Genomic DNA, 20,239 nt, shown 5'->3' with positions numbered 1-20,239 from the left:
TATTGATTGCTTCTAATTAGAGAAACACTTTACAGGCAGTAACTACACTACATCCCTTAACTACTTTTATCAGGTTACAACCATCTGGTAAAGTGTTAAGCAGCTGCCGCACCAGTTTACAACAGGAATAGCAAAATGGTGTTTGACAAAAGATTTTAACATCTTATTTTTCATTTTACAAAGTCAGTCAAGAGAAACCAAGCAACTAATGTCAGCAATGAGTAGCCAAGAACAAAATCCAAGTGACTTTGCTGTTTAATTCTCCCTCTCTCCATCCAAAGCTACTAAATCACCATTAAGTTTGCCCATTCACACAAAAGTGCACAAATACTTTGAGTTTTGAGCTTTCTCTTTAGTTCACAGTCTCAGCAAAACAAATCTGCATTCAAGAGTCATTTCACAATATATTAATCAAACATTTTCAAAATAATTATTTCTTTTTTAAATAACCATTTCTTTACATCACTGCAATAGCAATTCTAGAAAAGTCAGTGTACAGGTAGTAGCAATTTGATTAATCAGCTAGACTCAAACAAAATGAGGGGTGGACCTTTTTTTCTCTCCAAGCAGGTTGCATGCAGCAGGTCTCAGCAGCTTCCCTAGCACACACATCTTTCTTCACACTTGCTGGGAAGGATTTTCTCTCTTAGCTGTCAGAAGACAGTGAAGTCTGGTTTGTGCAAAGCTTTGTATAATGCAAAGTTTCACAACCTAGATTCTGATCAGTCTTACAGAGGTTCTGCACACTGGAGTCATTGCTAATGAGATTGATGAATCAATGCTACAGAAAGGCAAGGCCTGAACCCTCAGTCTAATGAGCCCATGTTCAAGTTTCCAGGCAGTATCTTCAAAGCTGATGCAGGAACACTAACAGCACTAAAGAGCATTCAAAAAAGCAGCTCAGCTGTACCCAATAGCTTGTCCCAGTGTTCTGCATATTCTCTCAAGACCTTCCAAGGCAGAAGAAACTATTTTCTCCCCATTAGGTATTAATTCAACAGGTAAATGACAGCCATAAGATACTTCACTGGCCAAAATGTGTAACGTGTATTACATCAAAGAAAAATTAAAGAGAATATTCAGGACTTGATCTCAAGCCCATGAATCTAAATGGATAAATAAAGACATGAGAAAATTAGTGTTCCCATATGATCTATAGCGAGTTAGCTACTCATCAACCCTGTAAGGAGTATTATGTTTTTCTTAAGAATGGAAGCTCATCAGCATCATCACACACAGTGCACAGCAGAGAAATCTGGAGGGCTACCAGATTATCTGCTACAATTGTAAAGAACCCAAGGAAGTTTAATAGTTATCTGAAAAACACAATAGGTAGCCATTTCCTTTGAGATGCTAAAGATTCCGTTTGAAACCCCTTCTCAGTAGCAGAGGGGAAAGTTGGATATGATACTCTTGAGAGGAATGTCCACATATGCTCTTGGCTGCATACTAAGGTAAATTCAAGACACCCCTGCCCCCAAACTTCATTTCCATGTTATGGGCACTTTAATCATCAGTTTGGAGCAGCTGCTCACTCTAAAGAGGTATAATATAAGAATAAAAAGAAACAGACATAAGGGAAACAAATTAAAAGAACCTCCAGTTCTAGTGATGCGGTGCACAGGGAGAAGGGAATACTGCAGTAGAACAGCAAACCCTCAGAGCTCTACAAGAGAACCCAGGCTGCCGAAATCTCTCCCCTTCCTCTGCATGTATCTACCACTAAAGTCCATGAAAACTATGTGCCTTGGTGGAGGCTCCTCAGTGCTATGGACTATGCCCCAAGATTCTGCCAAAATGGGAAGTAAGAAAGCAATGAGTTTTGGAGAAGTTCTGTGTTAGCTTATTGGTTTTTCTTGTCCTCTGGTGGAAAGTATGGAGGAGGGGGTGGCTGGTCCTGAAATAAAGACAATAAACTGACATCAATTCATGACTAAGAAAAACAAAAGCAATCCCAACCACCCTGCAAAAAAACCCCCAAAACACTGAAATGAATTCAGACAAAGTTTGCTGTGTCACAGAGAAAAAGAACAGCTATGTGCACATTTACCTCACACTGCAAACCCAGGATGACACAGGAACTCACCGGAGGCATGTAGACATTATGTGGGTTGACTGGGCTGTAGTAAGCACTGGCAGTGGCTTCGGCAGCCTTCGCTTCAGCTGTCACAGAAAGAGAAGTTACAGATCTAGTGACACACACAAACTTCTACACTGAAAAAAAACCCTCTACATATTACTGGACAGCAAGTGTTACTAACAAAGCACTATTTGACCAACACTTGAGTTGCAAAATAGCTACAACAAACACGATGACTGAGCATTATCTCTTCCAGTTGCCACAGGATTTTCACGTGCAAAATGAAGCAGACCAAGATTTCATTTGGCAGTGTCACCTTGGAGTAGACTTGTAAATAAATGCTAACAGCAGTTTTGCCTGAATACAGACAATACCTCTTAAAAAGGCAGTTAACAAACCTCCTTCTTGGAAGTAAAAACACAAGAGAAAACAAGAATCAGCAGAAGTTTATAGCAGCTCAGGGACTCATTCTTTAAAGGTGATTTATGAAGGTAATCCAGGTTGTCTGTTTCTGCAGAATACAGAAAACCTGTACAACCATCTTGATCAGTGCCACTTCCCAAATAATAGTTCATAGGTGACTGGTTGTTCATTCAACCCGAAGAGAGACAAATATCATTACCTGTAAGAGATCTATGACTGTGTCCAACCACAAAAAGCTCTCTTCCCCCCCTCCCCCACAAACCTTTTAAGACCACACTTGAACTCATTTTGATAAACCACAAAGAGTGAAAATGAGACTGATATTTCCCCAGCTTCTCTCCATCATCTATTCCTCTGTTACATATTGTTTAAACAGAAGTAATCAAGTTAGAGTGAAATGGAAGAAGGCAGAGTATCACCAAAGCCCGCTTTGCTAACTAAAATGGACTACAGACACATTTCACCAGCAACATTACCACAGCAGGATAATCATAAACTGTATTTTTTGTTTCAACAAGAAAAAACCAGCCGCAAAATATCTGCTAATGGCATCTACCCTGGAGAGAATCAGGCTAGCCTCCAGACAGAGCTGGAGATTAGGGGAGCTCCTTAATCCCTTTCCTAAATATTTTTAACTTCTAAGTGCAGTTTCTACATTCTATGTTCCCTAAGAGATAACAAAGAACAATGTCCATTTCATGGGTAACCAAACAATGTGAGCTAATTCACCTGAACATGCTTCATACCTGCGGGAGTGGTGGGCAAGTCTGGCCCACTCACAGGAGGTTCCATGGGCCCCGGGTATGGCGGAGGTGGAAACTGCATGTAACCCATGTCTCCATCCACCACAGGAGGGCCAGGATAAAACTCTGTCAGGAAAGAAGTAACACAGCAAACACTTCACTCCTTTGGGAGGGTCACAGCACACAGCCAAAACAATCCAAAGGAAAATACAGTTAAGCTCAGAAACAAAAGTGGCACAAAGCATCAGTTCAAATAAAAGCAAATCCAATTTGATTATGTAAAAATCAGTATTCTCTATTTTACCTATTTTAACTCTTGCTAACTAGAATAATCCCTATCTTCAATGCCCAGACTTACCAGGAGGAGGTGGGGGGTACGGATAGCCCCCATTAGCTGCAGGTGGTGCAAAAGCATAGGATCCATTTGGCATACAGGAATAGCCATAAGCTCCATTGGGTATTTCACCTCTGGAAACTGCAAAAGTAAAGATAAGCTGACCTCATCAAAACATCAAGCCTGCAACAAACACAGGCCAAGAACTCCAAGAAAATTAGAGTCCTTATCTGAAAAACAAGCTCCATCCCAATAACTCCTCTGTTCATTGGATGCAAAAAAAAAAGTATTTTAATCTATTATGTAATTATTTTTTAAAGCAAGCAGGTTCCAGATATAGCTTGAAACTTTCATCAATTTGAATCTATCTTGAAACCACCCTTGCTATGGAACGAAGGCAAGGCCTCCTGAAACCACTGAACTCTGGCAATACTGCCAGTCTCCTGTACCTTGTGATGCCACCTGCAGCATCCGCTGGCCAAACTCAATCGCACCTCCAGCTGAGAAAGTCATCTTGAACGTAGCAGATCCTTCCCAGCCACCTGCAGGGAAGAAAGACAGAATTCAGAAGCAAGAAGCCATTTTGATGCTATTTAGCTTCTAAGGTTTACCTACAGAGGCCCTATATGCAATTCGTTAAAGAGTTTATCCAAAAACTCAAGGAAAAGATGCAGATAAAGTGGCAGAATTACCCTACGAGAAAAATTCACATTGGGGTATTTTCAGGTCAAGAGACACCTGAAGAAGACACATAAGGAGGGAGATCTTCAGAAGCTTTCTAAAGTTGTGCCTGTTACCACACCAGCTGTCAACAGACCAAGCTATCAGGAGTGCTGGATTTGCTCTAGCTTTATAGAAGATTAGTGCAGAAGACAGGGATTTTCTTAATCCTGTTTGCTAAAAAGCCTTTGCAACTACACCTAACTGTCAGCTGTAAATTAGTTTGGGTCTTTAAGTGCCCAATACAGAAAAGAGCTCAATGAAAAACATGCTCCACATAAATCCATTAGAGTCCTCAATTTCAAGTCAGGATAATAATAACAATAAAAATAAATAATAACATCTCATATTATGGACTAAAAAAGAAAATCAAGCACAACCCAGAGTACCAACAAAGCATCAAAGCAGAAGCTGTGTCAGTGCTGAAGCAGGGACATGTAGATTAAAGAGCCCTTTGAGGTAAACCAGACTCTTACGGCTGTTAAAGCAACACCCTCATTAAAAAAGACAGCCTTTTGGGAAAATTCACAAAGATTTAGCTAAAGCCATTTGCCTTTCACACAGCTTACAGAGTTTGTCATTACTGCTCAGGTTTCCGCTCATGCTGGATGGTCCCACTCTGCTCCTCTACAGAAGCTATAATGCTGATTTCAGGATTACAGACTGAAGGCTCCTAAGAACTCCAATTTCAGTGCTCAACTAATAGACTAAATCTAGCTGGAGATAAAAGAGTGTACTGCACTATGTGTCTTTGGTAAAAAGGGGGAGCATAAAGCAGTAATTAAAAAAAATCTTGCTGAAAATATCTACCACAAACTTCTCATTGAACATACTATGAAACCACCCCTGGAAGATTCCTTGGTTTCAAGACAGTCCATTCTCTTCCAAGTGTCATTTTTACTGCTAAGATACACTACAGCAACTGTGTGCCTTTTCCTAAATTGCACAAAAAACTGATGATGGGGAACAGTGCTCCTGAAAACCCAAACAAACCCAGAAAGGATCATGAGCCTTTGGCGCAAGAGGACCCGGATTCAGAATTACCAGGTAACTCCACTGAGCAATGCGGAATGACATCCTCACTCCTGCTGACTCTGCTCTGATGTTTACTCATCACTGAGATCACCTGGCTGACTAAAGTCAGTATTCTGCACAGAGGGCAGGAGTGAGATCAGTTGCAGGACACATCTGGTCACTGTAATTGTACAGGGGGCAGGCAAGGGGAATATTTTTGGCTGTTAATTTCAAAGACAAGACACATTCTAGCAGCACTGTAAAAACCCAATTTGGCCAGTACCCAGCTTCAGTTACACTGATACTTTGTCATGAACTGTGCAGCTGAACTATGACACAACTTACATCTGTGCTGTACATACCTCCTGCCTCTGCTTTCACTGTGCCCTTGATATAATTTGCTCCAAAGACAGGCTGCTTAATTTCACAATCTTTCAGCAAATAAAAGGGCATCACAAAAGACTGCATAGCATCCTTTCCCTTTGACACAAAGATAACCTAAAAAGAAAACATTACAAAGGGTATTTAAAACAGGAAACATAGGCCTGATTCATTATGTGAAGTGACTTTTTGCTGGACTGAAACTCCCTCCTACATCTATAGTTGTGCAAACCAAAAGCTACACAGAACAGTCACAAGGGCAAACTGCAGCCTCCAGGCATAAAGCGTTCCAAGAAGGCTACACTTGCTTAGATAATACTCTTCCCAGCTTCCAGAGAACTTGCTACTGCACACAGCTATGATCTAGTAGCTGTGCTGTTGCATTCAGCATTTCCAGACCACTGCTAATTTCCAGCCTCAAAGATGCCTGATGGACTAAACAGCTGCCTTTATAAGAACTAACCAGATTGATTATCTTTTGACAAATGGATAGGCTGTACAATGAATTCATAATGTTCCCCAAGGGGAGAGGATGAGCCATAATTCAATGGGTAGTAGATTATCCTGACTTTCATGCACTGAGGACATTTAAATACAGAATTGCAAAGAGCCCCTATCTCCTTACACAAGACAAAGTCTTCTACTACTTACTCGGTAGGGAGTCAAGAAAACACTCCCTTTCTTGGTCCCTTTGAACGCATCTGGCATAGGTTCGATATCACTGAAGGTAATTTCTACATGATCATAGGTCATCAAGACACTGCAAACAAGATGAAAGAAGTGACACAGTGTTACAGTGTTATAGCTCAAGTCAGAAGTACAACACACGTGTAGGTTTACTGACCTACCAAAACTGCCTTTAACCTCAGCCTAGTGCGCAGCAGACAAAAATCAGAAATCACTCTGGCTTGCATTTTCCCTTTTTTTTTTTTTTGGCAGTAGCAACTTATGCCATACTTGGTGCTTGTTCTCAGCCTTGTGCTCCCTCCTCAGTGTGCTGGCACAGCTACCACTGTCTGCATAGCCAGGCAGTGAACCCAATCAAGTGAACTGATCAAAATCTCAAGACATATATATAATTTTAAGCACTATATTTCTGCTGGATCAGTTCTCTAATTTGGTTCACCACAAGTAACACAACAGAGGAAGGACTGCTGAAGCAGGAACTGCTTAGGATGGCTTGCACAACACAGCTGTCAAAGGTCTAACCACAGCTTAAGCATCTCTGTCACAGAAACAGGATGGAGAGGAACTCCCCCTTTTATGCCACTAGCCTTTATTAACCCATGTTGTCTGCACTGACTCCTTCATTCTCAATTCAAAACTGATCTTATTAAAACCAGTGCAATACCCTTGCACAGATACAGCTGGTAACTCGTATTAACATAACAGCATCCACATTAGGGACTCTAATCCCTAAAGCCAGAGAAACCTCCACCACCTTTACCTTTGGCAGCTTACGTGCTACCATCCTCACTCACCTGCCCTTCCCTTCTGCCAGCCCATAGCCGTCCCTCCAGCAAAAGCTCTGGAAAGGCACAGGGGCCAGCAGCATTGTTTGGGCTATAGCACATCAGCTGAATCAACCACCACAAGCAGCATAGGCTGCCACATGAGAGGTAACCCTGATCCAAGGCAGGCTGACAACTAGGAACAGTAATACACAGTTGTTTGTTTCAATGAATGCAAATTTAAGCCCCAGAGTTACTAAATTCTTCGAGGAACGGTCACATCCCGAACTGAAGTCAGGCACAGAATTCCTGTACCAATGTTTAAGTGGCCCTACAGAAAGTCACCCTGAAAACTGAAGTACTCCTTTGCCTAAGAAGCAGGTGACTGCCACGTCAGAACCAGAGCGCGCCGGCAGACGCAAATGATGAGGGCAGCCAGGCAGACAAAGACAGCTCTGTGGAGGCTTTCCGTTTCCATGGTTATATCCTAGTGCCTTTTCCCAACACTGCTGCTCCATCCTGCACACACGGAGGGGGTGTGGGTGTAAAGAAACCAGCAGACCCAAGCGGGCAGCTCTTGAACTGCGGCACACTGCGTCGAGAGACAGAAGATCGGGTCCTGGCCAGAATCACAGGGCTGGGGGGATGAGCTCTGCCAGCTCTTTCCGAGCACTCGGAGAGAGGCTGGGACAACAGGAGGGGGCAGGAGGGGGCAGGAGGGGGCAGGAGGGGGCAGGCCGCAGAGGGGAGCGGTGTAAGAGGGAAAAGCCCACGACAGAGGCCCAGCAGAGTCTCCCCCGGGGAGTCCCAGGGGCGGGGGATACGTACAGCCCCTACCCTCGCAAGGAGAAGAAGGAAGGACGACCCACGCCGGCACCGAGAGGGTTAAACGAACCCATTCCTTATATCCCCCCACCCCACCCTCCTCTCCCCAGACAACCGCTCCCCCTGAGGAGAGTAAGCAGCATCCTGCTATCCCCCGGCCGGAAGCAGGGAGCAGGGAATGGCACCTCACTTCTCGCTGTTGTTAACGATGACGCCACCGCCCTCCGAATGGTTCTTGTTCAGCGCCATGTCCTCCTCTTCCTCCTCCCCCGGCGCCCAGCTCGCTCTGCACCCGCGCCGAACGCGGCGGGAGCGCCGGCAGGGCCGGGGCGCGCCATGCATGCTGGGAGCTGTAGTCCGGCAGCGGCCAGCGGCCGCCATGGCCGTCCGCGCGGCTGCGCTGCTGATGCACCACCACCGCCCGCTCACGGCCCAGAGCCCGGCGCAGCAAGGGAAGCGCTTCCCTCCCCAGCCTGGCCACCCCTGAGGGCACCCGCAGCCGTGGACCCCTGCTCCCGCCACGATTTATGATCAGTATTAATTTACCGAGCGCAATCCAGTTTAGGTTTTAAACTACCTCAGTTTTCTAATGCAGAAGAGCCAGTCTCCCTTTTGGAAGAGCTCTCTAACATATTTATAAACCCCATTAATCATTGAGTACGTGTCCTGCTGACCATATATAATAGAGTGATTTCAGTTATTTGGAACTCGCCTGAACTTGCGAGCTCTCAGTTTTCCTGGGATTTCTGCCCTCCAGGCACTCTGGCACAGCAGCGCTTTGCCGGTGGGAGTTCGCAGAGCATCCCGACACTGATCACACATTTCGTTTTAAAACGCTGTCTTTTGCTGCTGTTTGCACCTCATTTTTTATCCTGAATACATTTCCTGGCCAGCTCACCAGAGAATAAAACCTTTTCCCTAGGAGGCTGTCCAGTTTTGTTTGTAGGAGGGGGCTGTTCACACATCTCATGCAACCACAAGTGATTTTAACACTGTTTGGCAGGATCTCCCAGGGAAAAGCCCAAAATTAAGTGAAATAGAGACAAAAATGAACTTCCAGAACTTGGCTGAGCAGAATCCAGATGTTTGGTAGAGTAAAATAAAAATCATCCCACATACTTGGTGGTACTGCACATAAAATGAAGCTTAACCCCTTAAACAGCAAATATGTTTGCTCTGTTTCCAACCATTTTTTAATTCACTTTCGACCTACAATTCACGTTTCACACACTTGCAAACATATATTTGAGCCCAATGTTGGCTGCTTTCCGTGCTGGAATCAATCACATCCTAAAATTACCCCTTTATATTGGAAAGTGTTGAACTGGAAAGGCTAACCAGTTGCCCTGTGACCAAGTCAGGACTGTGTCTGTCTGCCTGGAGGGTATCTGGGAGCAGAAAATTCTCTGTGAAAATTTCTTTGCAGGGTTACAGTGAGGGTCTAATCTCCTGCCTCCAGGTGCACAAGCAGGAGGAGCTCTTAAAAAATTAATGTTTGCATGACTTCATTAAAAATAGGAGCCTTACAAAACCAATCAACAGTTTTGTAGGGCTTCTCATAGCAATAACGGTCAACTGTGTATCAGTAATACACAGATATTTATTAAGAGCATATATTACCTTAAATTTTACCTTCTCATATAGATTTGAGCTTTTTTCTGCAGGGTTTACAGCTCAGGCCTGTTTGAGTGCTTGAGAACCAGATGGGGTGTGGGAGCAAAAGCAGAAAAACTACATAATGGAAACCAGGTTTAAATAAATGCAGTGACATAATCTGTATGGTTCTTGGCAGAAAAGAGCATATTTCTACTTTTCATATTCGCTTTTTCAGTAAGCTGTAAGTTTCCCTTTTAAGAAATGGTTATAACAAACGTTCTGATTTCTCTCCTATTAAAGTCAGTAACAGACATCCGCTCAGCTTCCGCTAAAGCACCCAGCTGTGAAGCACTGCCACCTCGTATGAGCCAAGACTCCCTGAATGTTTCTCTCCTCACTCCAACCAACATTGGTATTAAGAAACACAGCCTTCATTTAGAAAAGGTACTGGTATAAATGCCAGTATACATGGGAATATACAGACCTCCTCATCACATAGGAAACCTTGGAAATTTATGCTCTAAAAACTGAAAACACTCAGAGAAAAGTGCCTAATCTGTTCATCTTTATTATTTCTAGTCTGAGGACCAAGACAGAAGAGAGAACTGAGAAAATTCATTGTTTTGAATTGCCCAGGACTGACAATATTGTTATTGGATTTTAGGATTATTCTGCTCCTAAAAATATGTATTTGGCACAATTCCCTTAGACACACTTGGAAAATAAAATCTGTATTATTTTATGCCAGATGTGCAGGACATGGAAAAATAAACACAAGGTAATGGGACAACTCTAATGGTTTGGTATTTACAGGAAAGACAAACCAGAGCGATGTCTGTGTAATATTTAATGGCAAATCATAGTCTCTAACATCATTACATTATTCTGTTACAGTTCTTTTACACACTGTAAAATACAGTATTTGAAAAATCCTAATTAAGAGGAACACTCTGTGACAGCAGAAATAAGTCAAGGGAACACAGAAAGACTGTTTCAATTGCCAAGTGTTATCTAATCATCTAAACTAATCCTATGCCACATTTAGCCCTTTGTTTGCAGCAAAATCATGGACCCAGAGCTGGGGTAGTGTACATTTCCTAATCATTCCAGTTTATACCCCATATTATAGGCAACACAGCAAACTCTGGTCCAACACCATGGGGGTTTGCTCCCATCTTACATCAGTCAGGATTTGCTTTATGTGTTAAGCCACAAGGATTTACAGTGCTTCCAAGCAGGATAAAAGCAAGCAGCAGGAAGGAGATGGTTGGGTAGCACTTCCCAACTATCTACAGGAGCACTCAGAACCCCCCCGAAGCTGCATATCAGCATCCCAGCTCTTGGGGCAGAGGTGAATTAAGTAAAAGCAGCAGCACAATCAGAAGCAAAGCCCAAACACCAGACGTGTCCCCCTGACCTGCTCCCATGTGGTTACAGGATGGAAAGACATGGGGTCCCTCCAAACCATCCCAAACCCTGAAGGAGTTCAGAGACTTGTGTCTGTGCATTTAGGAACACAGAGAAGGGAGGGATGCATGACTTAAGCATGGATTTCCCCACAGAGCTATCAATCTGCCTACAGCAAAATGAAACGGGGCAAAGGCCCAGACCTGCTGTATTTACTCTGGCAGAACTCCTCACTGCAAACAGTGGGAGTTTTGCCTGAATAAAGGAGATTTAGGGCCTAGATTTGAGCCTCCATGCAAAATCTCTTCCTGCAGACACGCAGCAGAGATCACGATTACCTTCCTGTTCCTCTTGGGATGTTGCATGTCTCCACCCTTCTTATCTGGGTAAGGCATTTCTGTTACCAAGTCCTCTCCAGTATTGCAAATAACAGCAGTGCCACCTGTGCAGTGTCACTGCTGACATCTCATCCAAAGGCTGAGATTTGCAGGAGAGTGCCTGGCATGAGCCAAACAAAGCAGTTTTGAGGTAGGAGCTCAGGACACACAGAGTGAATTCCCATCGGGACAGAAGCCTGGGCGGCATTCCCACTGACCAAGTAAAGGCCAAGATTACACTCTGGAAGCCCTTCCTCTCCTCTCCATCTGCAGCATTTTAGGAGACGCTGCATGTGGAGGACAAAGAGAAGGGATCTGCAGACATATCCCAGCAGTCTGCCTCCCAGACCAACTCACCCGCCCTGCCCCAAGTCAGGGGCAGCTGCATTTAGACCCTTCAGCCCCCAGAATAAGAGCCCACAGCAGTGGCCGTATGTGGGGAACCAGCACCTCTTCCCGTGCCAAGAGGAACTGGCAGCACTGGCAAACAAGTTACAATTAAGCAGCTCTTCTAAATATGGCTTTAATTTTAAACCTCTCAGCTTTGTGATTGCCTTTTTATTCATGTTCACTTTTTTCTCTTGGCTCTTCTTGAATACACTACTACGATTTCCAGCTTATCCTTTACAGAATATATATATATTTCATATATTTAGCTAAATGGGCCATTTTTTATCCCTTTTGACCGTTGATGTGTCATCACCAACCTGCTCATACCAGCAAAGAACCTGACCCAATATATTTTCTCTCTGGGTGCCTATTAAACAGCAGTATGATGTTGTAAAGCAAGGAGGTAGGTAGCAAACTAATACTAGAAAAGACAAGCTTGTGGAAGGGCGGCCTGTGCTGAGACAGGGGCTGCAGTGTGTTGCCCTCACAGGCAGTACTTCTGTATTTTCCTTCTGGAAAAGCTACCTCAGGACATGTGAACTGGCATTTTTGGCTCTCAGCCTCGAGTTTCCACCCTTTCCAGAGAGGAAACTTGCTTGAGAGTAGTTTTTGTTAATTGTTACTTATTACCAGAGTCCAAAGTATTGTTTAATAACTGACTGATGCTGTACCTTTAATCCATGTGCTCACAGCTGTTCCTAGAACAGGCCATACAGCACCTCTTTGCCACTTAAAAAACTCCCTAAGCTATGGGGTGCATTTACAGCTCAAGTAAATGCAGCTGTAAAAAAATGCCCAGGGTACTTTAAGAGTTGGGGGTTAAACAGTATTAAAATCCCTTAAAATAGTAGTGTCATTAAAAATGTTGGGGGAAAATTAGGCTGTAAAGCTTTGGTAAGCAGTTCCTGAGGAACATGTTTACTAAAAGCAAATCCTCAAAAGTGTTCCATGCTGCTCACTTCACCCTCTCAAGGCAAGGAACAGTGCTGTTGCTTCTTGGCAAAATGTTTCTCCCAACTCCCAGCTGGGATTTTTGGCTGCTGTGGGGAACAGCCCCACAGCCACGGGGCTCCAATACATGCAGGCCCACAGCTTTTCCCAAATAAGCCTGACCACAGAACAAAGTACACCCTGGCTGTCATGTGAGGGAAGGCAAAGATCCTTGTTTTGTATCTGCAGCACTAATGGGTGGCCAGCCCTGCAAGGAGAGGTACTGCATCACTGCAGCATAGCCCTAGCCAGCCTCCTCTGCATCCCACCCACCCTGGAGCACCCTGCTTACCCACACCAAGGCACAACAGTGATGCAGGCACCAGGGGAGTGACTGCATCTGCTCTGCAGGCTCGCCCAGTCCATGGAGGGCTTGCTACTTCAAAGGCACTTTATAAGGAACATGTGGAAGGTGTTGATGAGCCAGTCCTTCAAAAAACCAGCAGCAACATAGTGAGCAAAGTAAGGCACAGCATGGAGCATCTATACAAGTCACCAGAGCAGTGTTAGCAGATATTAAGGAGAGGGATTGGACAGCCTGGCAGCCGGACAACACACAGCTTCAAATCTATGTGGCACTTCCCCTAAGCAGTGCACTTTACCAAGAAAGGCTGTATCACAGTCCCTGAAAGGGAAACCGAGGGGCAGGGAGTAGCAAAGACTCATCCAAGTTTGCTCAGCAGCCCAGGGGCAGAGCTGGCACTTGGATCCAGCTCCCTCCTGGCTCTCAGCCCATGGCTCTGCCAGCCAGATAGCTTCATGCACCCTGGGACACAGGCAGCACAGAACAAGGATGGCTGTGACAGAGATATACAACATTACCAAAGAGAAGCCGTGATTCTGGCAATACAATGCAAGAGAGACTTTTCTGAGTCCTCCCATGCTCCCACTCTCTGAGCAGTTACCTACGCTTTAGCACTGAAACACAGTCTTTCTTCAGTGGTCCGATCTGCAGGTGGGCATCGACGCTCTCCAGGAAGAAGGCTGGCTTCAGCTTGCACAAGAAAAGAGAGGCAAATTGGTGATTGATCTTGTTCTGGAATGGGTCAAATATACCCTTGGCAAAAGGGGAGACCTTGAGCTGCTGCAGGCAGGTCATCTTGGAGTCCTTGACCCCATAGAAGGTCAGGGCCTTCTCTGAATACTCCAGGAAGACCCCAATTGTCTGGAAAAATGGCTGCTGAATGACAGACTCAAAGCCCCCAAACCAGACCACATAGTTCTGTCCATTCCACTGTAGGCAGCAGGACTTCTCATTTCTCCCCAGGCGGCCACGGGTGTAGGACTCGCGGGGGTCAAAGTCCTCAGCAATGACACCAATGCTGACCCAGCCGTCGATGAGCTCCACCTCCCAGTAGTAGTTGCCCCGATTCATGAGATTCAAACCCAGCACCTGCTCACAGTTGATGAACCGGGTCGGGCTTTCTGGGTAGGGGATGGGGCACAGCACCCGCTTGGCCCCTTTGGTGCCAAACAGCTGAATAAACTTGTCAGCTGTGTCACTGTCCAGGTCAATGACGAAGGCAACTGTGTGGGAAAAAAAAAAAAAAAGACATGACGATGAGGAGGGAAACAGGAGGAAATTCCCCCTCCTGTCCCACTCTGATCCCCTGCTTCAGCCTTCAGTGATTAGCACGATCCTTTCTGACTTCTGCCATCACTCTGTCCCCTTGTTTTTAAATACCATGGCCAATTTCAGCCTTTGAGGATGAGGCTCTGGAACAGCTGATAATAAGCAGGATGAATACAGGTAACCAGGCAGAGGAGAGAGCAGGGAAGCTACTCAATGAGTTCAACCATGATACCAGACACTGGAGAATCTACCTGACAGAGTGGTAGCAGTAACATCCCACACAAAAGCAGATTTCTGGCAACCACAGACAAACACAACAAGGAGGGACCCCAAGAAGACAGGGGAAAGCCAATCATATAACAACCACAAACCAGCTGCTCCTTGCAGGTGGCTCTCACTGCCCTATGGCTCCTGTTGGAGCACAGACAGCCTCCAACATGCAGAGCCACATGAGAACTGCCACTGGATCCCAGACAGAGGGGATATCCAGCAGGAACAGCCCTGGACACGTATTGCTGCCAACTGTGTTGCAGGCCTGAACCATAGCCATCCAAAGCCTATAGAAGTGGCACAGCAGACTCTACTTGAGCCCAGGCTTTGCTGCCCAGCTCCCTGTCTCAGTAGATGACCCCATTTTCCCTGTACAGGCTGTGGGGGGATGCACAGGGTGTTGAAGCCCAGCCCTGCGCTCTCCAGCCTCAGCCCCTTCTGTTCCACTGTCCCTGTGTGGCCACAGAATTATCCCTCTGCTTGCTCTGCTGAAGCTGACCCTCATCAGAGTGCACAAGGCAGATGCACAAACTCTGATTTAATTTAATGGAGGATCCAATTTGTCAAGGATTGGAAGGCAGCAGAAATTACGTAGTGCACCTACAGCCCCTTGTCAGTTGGTCCATCAGAACTACAGACAAGGGGGAAAAAAATCACCTAAACAGATTATGGCTGTTGTCAGGAAAGCAAGGAAGCTTCCTTGTTAGCTGAGCAGAAGCCTCCTTGTTAGCTGAGCAGTATTTCCCACAGTGGCGGCAGCGCTCCTGCCAGCTGTTGACTTGGGGTGAGCACAGCCGGGCATGTGGGAAGGAGCTTGCTGGCTGGGAGAAAGGAAAGGGAAGATGGACCTTAGTAACAACTGTCAAAGCAAAAGTCCCTTGCTTACATTTCAGGAAGTAATCACGGCTCTCCTGGCAAGCAGGACTGTTTAACTTCTCTGGTAATCTGGACACAGCCAACACTGCAGAGACAGGGACAGAAGGGTTTGTCATTAACAAAGAAACCAATGCCACAAGCAAGGGTGTCACTGGAGCATCACCGCCTGCCTGACACCCTGATGGTACCCAGCTGCTGCGGGCCTCGAGCCCAGGCCAGCATCCATAGTTCCCCCTGCACATCTCTGCTGGCTCAGGTACAGGGAAGGACAGATGCCGTCTTTGCCACCTCAGGGGGATGAGCTGGGGAAGCAACAAACTGGCTACAGTTCCTATGGCCATCTGAGAAACGAGAGAGAGGAGAGAGCTCAGGCTAAATGAGAAAGTGTGGGAGAAAGCTACCATATCATTTTTATAACCCTGGTGGGTTTGGGAGACCACAGCCTCCCCCATAAAGAGGATCGTCTGTCCTGCGAGGAGAGTCCCCTTTCATGGGAGGCCTCTTTGGCCACTTGCCCTGTCCCACAGGGCCCTCCCTAACTCCCAGGCTGTTTGTTGCCTCTCTAGTCTCTGTGGAAAAAATCATAAAACCTCAAAGACAAGGAATAAGCCCAGACAGGAACTGTGCAACACAGCGCAACCGTGCCCTGCAGCTTCCAGGGCTGGAGGGAGAGGGGCCAGTGCTCACAGGGTCCATGGTGTCTGCAGGCACCTCCCACCTATGCAGGGAGGACAAAACGTGCTGGGGTGACCTCCGGGCAGAGGGCTGGATGAACACAAACCTTCCTCTATCTCCTGGTAACTCTGCTCATCAATCCCTTTCCCCTGCAAGTGGTCCCACTGGTTTTTGCAGGTAGCAGACAGCACATCCTTCACAGCACTCACAGCTTGGGTGCATTTGGTGAAGTTCAGCTCGTTTGGGAAGCTCAGAGCTGGTGAGAGGTTTTCTTCCATGGCAACTTTTAAGGCCTGAAATTCCTGAGCAAAAAGAGACAAGTTTCAGGAGGTTTCAAACAAACCAAAGTTGTCTCTTGTTCCACAACCCCACCCTGCCCCAGACGATTTGGGAACTGGCAACTCTCAGGACGTGGCACAAGGCCAGCCTTATGAAAAGGAGGAGAGTGCTTTCCCAGCCACACATTCCTGGAGCCTTCTCTTCACTCCCTCTCAAACCAGACCCATGCCAAGCTCGCACAGAGCAGCATTCCCCCACAAACCAGTCTCTTGCTGGGCTGCCAGGGAGGGGAGGATGCTGGATGGGAGCAGTGGGACACCCCAGCCTCTTGCTCTCTATCCCACCTTGTGCCCCAGCCTGGGCAGCACAACAGCTGCTCCAGAGTCACAGCCAGGACAGAGATGGGGACCATGGAAGAGGGTCTTGGCTGCTCGGCCCCCCCAGGAGCAGAGGGGGATAGCACTGTGTCAACAGGACTGAGACTCTGTAGCCCTCACGTCCCAGGGCTCCTGGGTCCATATGAGATGGGACAAACCCCCCAAAAGACCAGATTATCAGCTCCTTCTCTCCGCTACATCTACCCAGGCACCTGGAGGAAGTAGATGGTGTCAGTGCTGGGGACATTCTCCAGGTTTTGCTTGCACTGGACTAGCTTGGCTCGTCTCTCCTCCTTCCAGCGGAGATCAGCCTCAGCCTCCCCCAGCATGGAGCGCTCCCCTTCCTCGATGAAACTGGCCACCTCCTTCTGGAAGGTTGCCAGGACCTCAGAGGCTTCTGCAAAGAGCTTCTCAACTTTTTCCCTCTCCTTCATGGCGGCACCCTGAGCACAGGGAGAGAGGGTTTGGAGTCGCCTCCCACAGGCAAGGGTGCAGAGCCCCCTTGTTCCCTGCCCAGCACCCAGTTCTTAGCTCTGTGGGATCCTTCTGACACCCTGTAACACCCTTTACCCAAAAGCTCAGAGCACTTTACAATGCAGGTGTCAAGGGACCTGGCTAGGCACAGACTGCTCCACCATGTCTCATGTCCCCAGGCCGTGATGTGTTTGCACAAGGGGCAAAGGGGACCAAAACCCCCTTGGACCTGGGGAAAGAAGCTGCAAGAGCCAGTGGATGCCCTGGCACAGTCCTTGCACCAGGTTGCAAATGAAAGCAACCAAAGATGTCGTGAGGGTTAGCAGAGATGAGGAGCAAGAATCCTCAGGGATCCTTGCCAGGGTCATCATCCGTCTGCTCCCTTGTGAACACCACCTCTACATGCCATGCGCCCCAAAAGCTCATGGCTGCTCTCCAGCCCAGCAGAGCTGCAGCTAACAGAGCAAACCCATTGCAGAGTCACCTTAATGAGCTCCACCATCTTCTTGGCCTGTGCAATGGTGACTGCCAGCTCCTCCAGCTCATTTTCAGCATCACTGAGGAATTTGGCTTGTTGGGCCTGCAGGCACAAAGGACAAACATTGAGCTCTGTCCCCTAACCCGGGGTCAGGGATGTGCATGGGATCCAAGCTCTCCCTAGACTCAACCCTCAGCCCCCTCTCTGACTGACATTGCTACTAGGCTTCAGGTGAAGAGTGCAAGCTGTTTCCCTGGTTTCCTCCCCTGTAACATCCAACCTGCAAATACTCCTTCTCAGCTGGGCTGCAAAGGGTGATGGCCCAGCTCTATGCTCCCCACCCTGGTCCCAGCTGAAACCAAAGAAAAAGGGAATACGAAAGCAAAAGCATCAGGCAGCAATTGAAGCAACATGTTCCTAGTGTGTATTTCAAGGCTGGGAAAAATCCACCAGGGACTGGTGTGGAAGCTGAAAGGCAGACCAAGAGCATGCAGAAATGCAGCGCTGGAGTTTTTTTCAACATTTCTCCAACTTCCGCTGGAGGTTTTTCATTGGGAGCAAAGCAAACCAGCTCTGGAGCATGGGGTGCTGTACGGCCGCAAAGGAAGCACCGTCTGAATGCAGTGCTTCCTGACATGCTATTGTTAGTGCCAGCATGAGGACAGGTCCCCCAGGACCCTGTAGGGCAACAAGCAGCTCGCCACCATGGTCAACCCCCACTCCAGCTCCCTGCAGCACTTGTGCCCAGTGAGGCCAGACAGGTGCTTCCCCTGTCTATCCTTCCCACCCCGTACAGGCAATGTTAAGCAGCACTTGCCGAGGCCCGGCAGCTCCTCAGGTCTGGGATCACAGGGGCTTTCTATTTTAAGGCACCTGATGACTAATAATGTCAGTAAAAGGGTTTTCCTGCAGTCCCATGAGCTCATGAGGGAGTGGGAGGTGGCTTGGGTCTGCCACTGTGCTCCCTGCCAGCATGTCCACAGCCCCCTGGAAAAAGCAAACCCTCTCCAAATGCCCCACAGCAATGCAGAGGTGCCACCATGCTGCAAGCTTCACAGGTTGTGACCTGCAAAGGCACTGTGTGCTCGAGGCAGCACTGCCCATGAAGGCAACACTGGGATGGATTTGGAGCCCCAGCTCGTGGGTGCGGATTTTCTAGGTGACTCAACCACATCTGGGAATGGGAATGATGGAAAAACCCTGCTGCCAAAACACCAGGACACAAAGGACTGGGGGAGCGGCAGCTGGGCAGGCAGCCAGCATGCCAAGAAAAACTGCCTTGACAGGGCTGTTGGAACAAGACAGAGAAGGCAAGTGCCCTGTGACTATGGGGGTGGCTGCCGTGGGGTGTCCCAGGCACCCTCACTCCTAGCCCCACACCCGTGATTGCAAACTTAGCCCCGCAGTGGGACAACCCCTCCGGGCTGGCTGTCAGCTGCTCTGCCCCAGTGCTTGTCCCCATCTCCCACCCTGTCCACACCCCACAGCACCCTGTGCCCCGTGCTGAGGAGAGGTCCCCTGGGGGTGGGGAGAGAGAGGGCGGCAGCACCCACCACTTATCTGGCATCCTCTGGCGCTGTTCCCTCGCACTGCACACGTGGGGATCAGCTTTTCCGTGGGTGCTGCACGAGCCCGTCCCAGAGCTGCCCCGCACGCACACCCCACAGCAGGGTCCCACCAGTACGGGGACGTCCCGAACCCGCTCCGCACGCACCTCCTTGTGCTCGCGCTCCCGCTCGAGGGGCACCACTTCGTGGCCGCGGTGATCGTGGGCGCGGCAGCGAGCGCACACGCAGGCCTGCTCGGCGCGGCAGAAGCCGTCGAGGGGCTGGAGGTGGCGGGGGCAGAGCCCCTCCTCCAGCCGCCGCAGCGGGGCCACCAGGCGATGTGCGCGGAAGGCGCCGGCGCGTCGGTGGGGCTCGAGGTGGGCCTCGCAGAAGGAGGCCAGGCAGACCAGGCAGGACCGCGCCGCCGCAGCCCGCGACCCCGCCGGGCACACGTCGCACAGCACCGCCGCGCCTTCCTCAGCCGCCGCATCCTCCTCCTCGGCTCCCGGTGCCATCGAAGACCCGGCGGCTGGCGACGGCGGTGACGAGCCGCCTGCGGCGGCCGCCAGCAGCGGCAGTACCTCACAGAGGGCGCGGTTCTTGCGGAGCCGCAAGGCTGCGGGGACGGGCTCCTGGCAGAGCGGGCAGCGGACAGCCCCGCCCGCCCCGCCGCTGCCGTCGGGCGGGCCCGCCCGCTGGCGGAGCGCCCCCAGACAGCGTTGGCAGAAGTTGTGCCCGCACGGCACAGTGACCGGGTCCTTTAGAAGGTCGAGGCAGATGGGGCAGCCGAATGGGCCGTCGGGCAGCCCCGGAGCCGCCAGCGCCAGCCGCAGCGCCGCAGCGGAGAACGGCAGGGCGCTCCCGCGAGCCGTCTCCATCTCTGAGCGCCCAACACCAGCCAGCCCCGCCGCCCGCCCCAGCTCCCTGTCCCGGCGGGAGGCGGGTGGCCGCCTCGCCCC

General features: G+C 48.6%; 2 protein-coding genes across 3 annotated transcripts; both read right to left on the bottom strand.

Moving 5' to 3' along the window:
* Nucleotides 1-237: 237 nt before the first annotated feature.
* Nucleotides 238-8,293, bottom strand: WBP2 (WW domain binding protein 2). Its single transcript, XM_065694137.1, has 8 exons — nt 8,162-8,293; nt 6,347-6,455; nt 5,677-5,812; nt 4,030-4,122; nt 3,605-3,721; nt 3,250-3,372; nt 2,087-2,163; nt 238-1,897 (listed from the first exon to the last, which is right to left on the bottom strand). The coding sequence occupies exons 1-8, from the start codon at nt 8,218-8,220 to the stop codon at nt 1,844-1,846; spliced, it is 768 nt and encodes a 255-aa protein (XP_065550209.1). The 5' UTR covers nt 8,221-8,293; the 3' UTR covers nt 238-1,843.
* TRIM47 (tripartite motif containing 47) lies at nt 6,369-20,217 on the bottom strand. 2 transcript variants are annotated; one of them, XM_065694135.1, is made up of 7 exons: nt 19,448-20,217; nt 17,740-17,835; nt 16,994-17,224; nt 16,232-16,427; nt 15,461-15,535; nt 13,641-14,258; nt 6,369-6,455 (listed from the first exon to the last, which is right to left on the bottom strand). In XM_065694135.1, exons 1-7 carry the CDS (start codon nt 20,156-20,158, stop codon nt 6,448-6,450), a joined length of 1,935 nt encoding a protein of 644 aa, XP_065550207.1. In that variant the 5' UTR covers nt 20,159-20,217; the 3' UTR covers nt 6,369-6,447. The 2 variants fall into 2 exon arrangements, with proteins under 2 accessions (XP_065550207.1, XP_065550206.1); XM_065694134.1 differs by lacking the exon at nt 6,369-6,455 and having other exon boundaries at nt 10,120-14,258.
* Between the last annotated feature and the right edge of the window lie 22 nt (nt 20,218-20,239).

Source organism: Lathamus discolor, chromosome 13 (assembly GCF_037157495.1).
Source record: "Lathamus discolor isolate bLatDis1 chromosome 13, bLatDis1.hap1, whole genome shotgun sequence".
NCBI classification, from domain to species: Eukaryota; Metazoa; Chordata; class Aves; order Psittaciformes; family Psittacidae; genus Lathamus; species Lathamus discolor.
The sequence above is the reverse complement of the archived record's forward strand: the minus strand, read 5'-3'. Positions and strand labels throughout refer to the sequence as shown.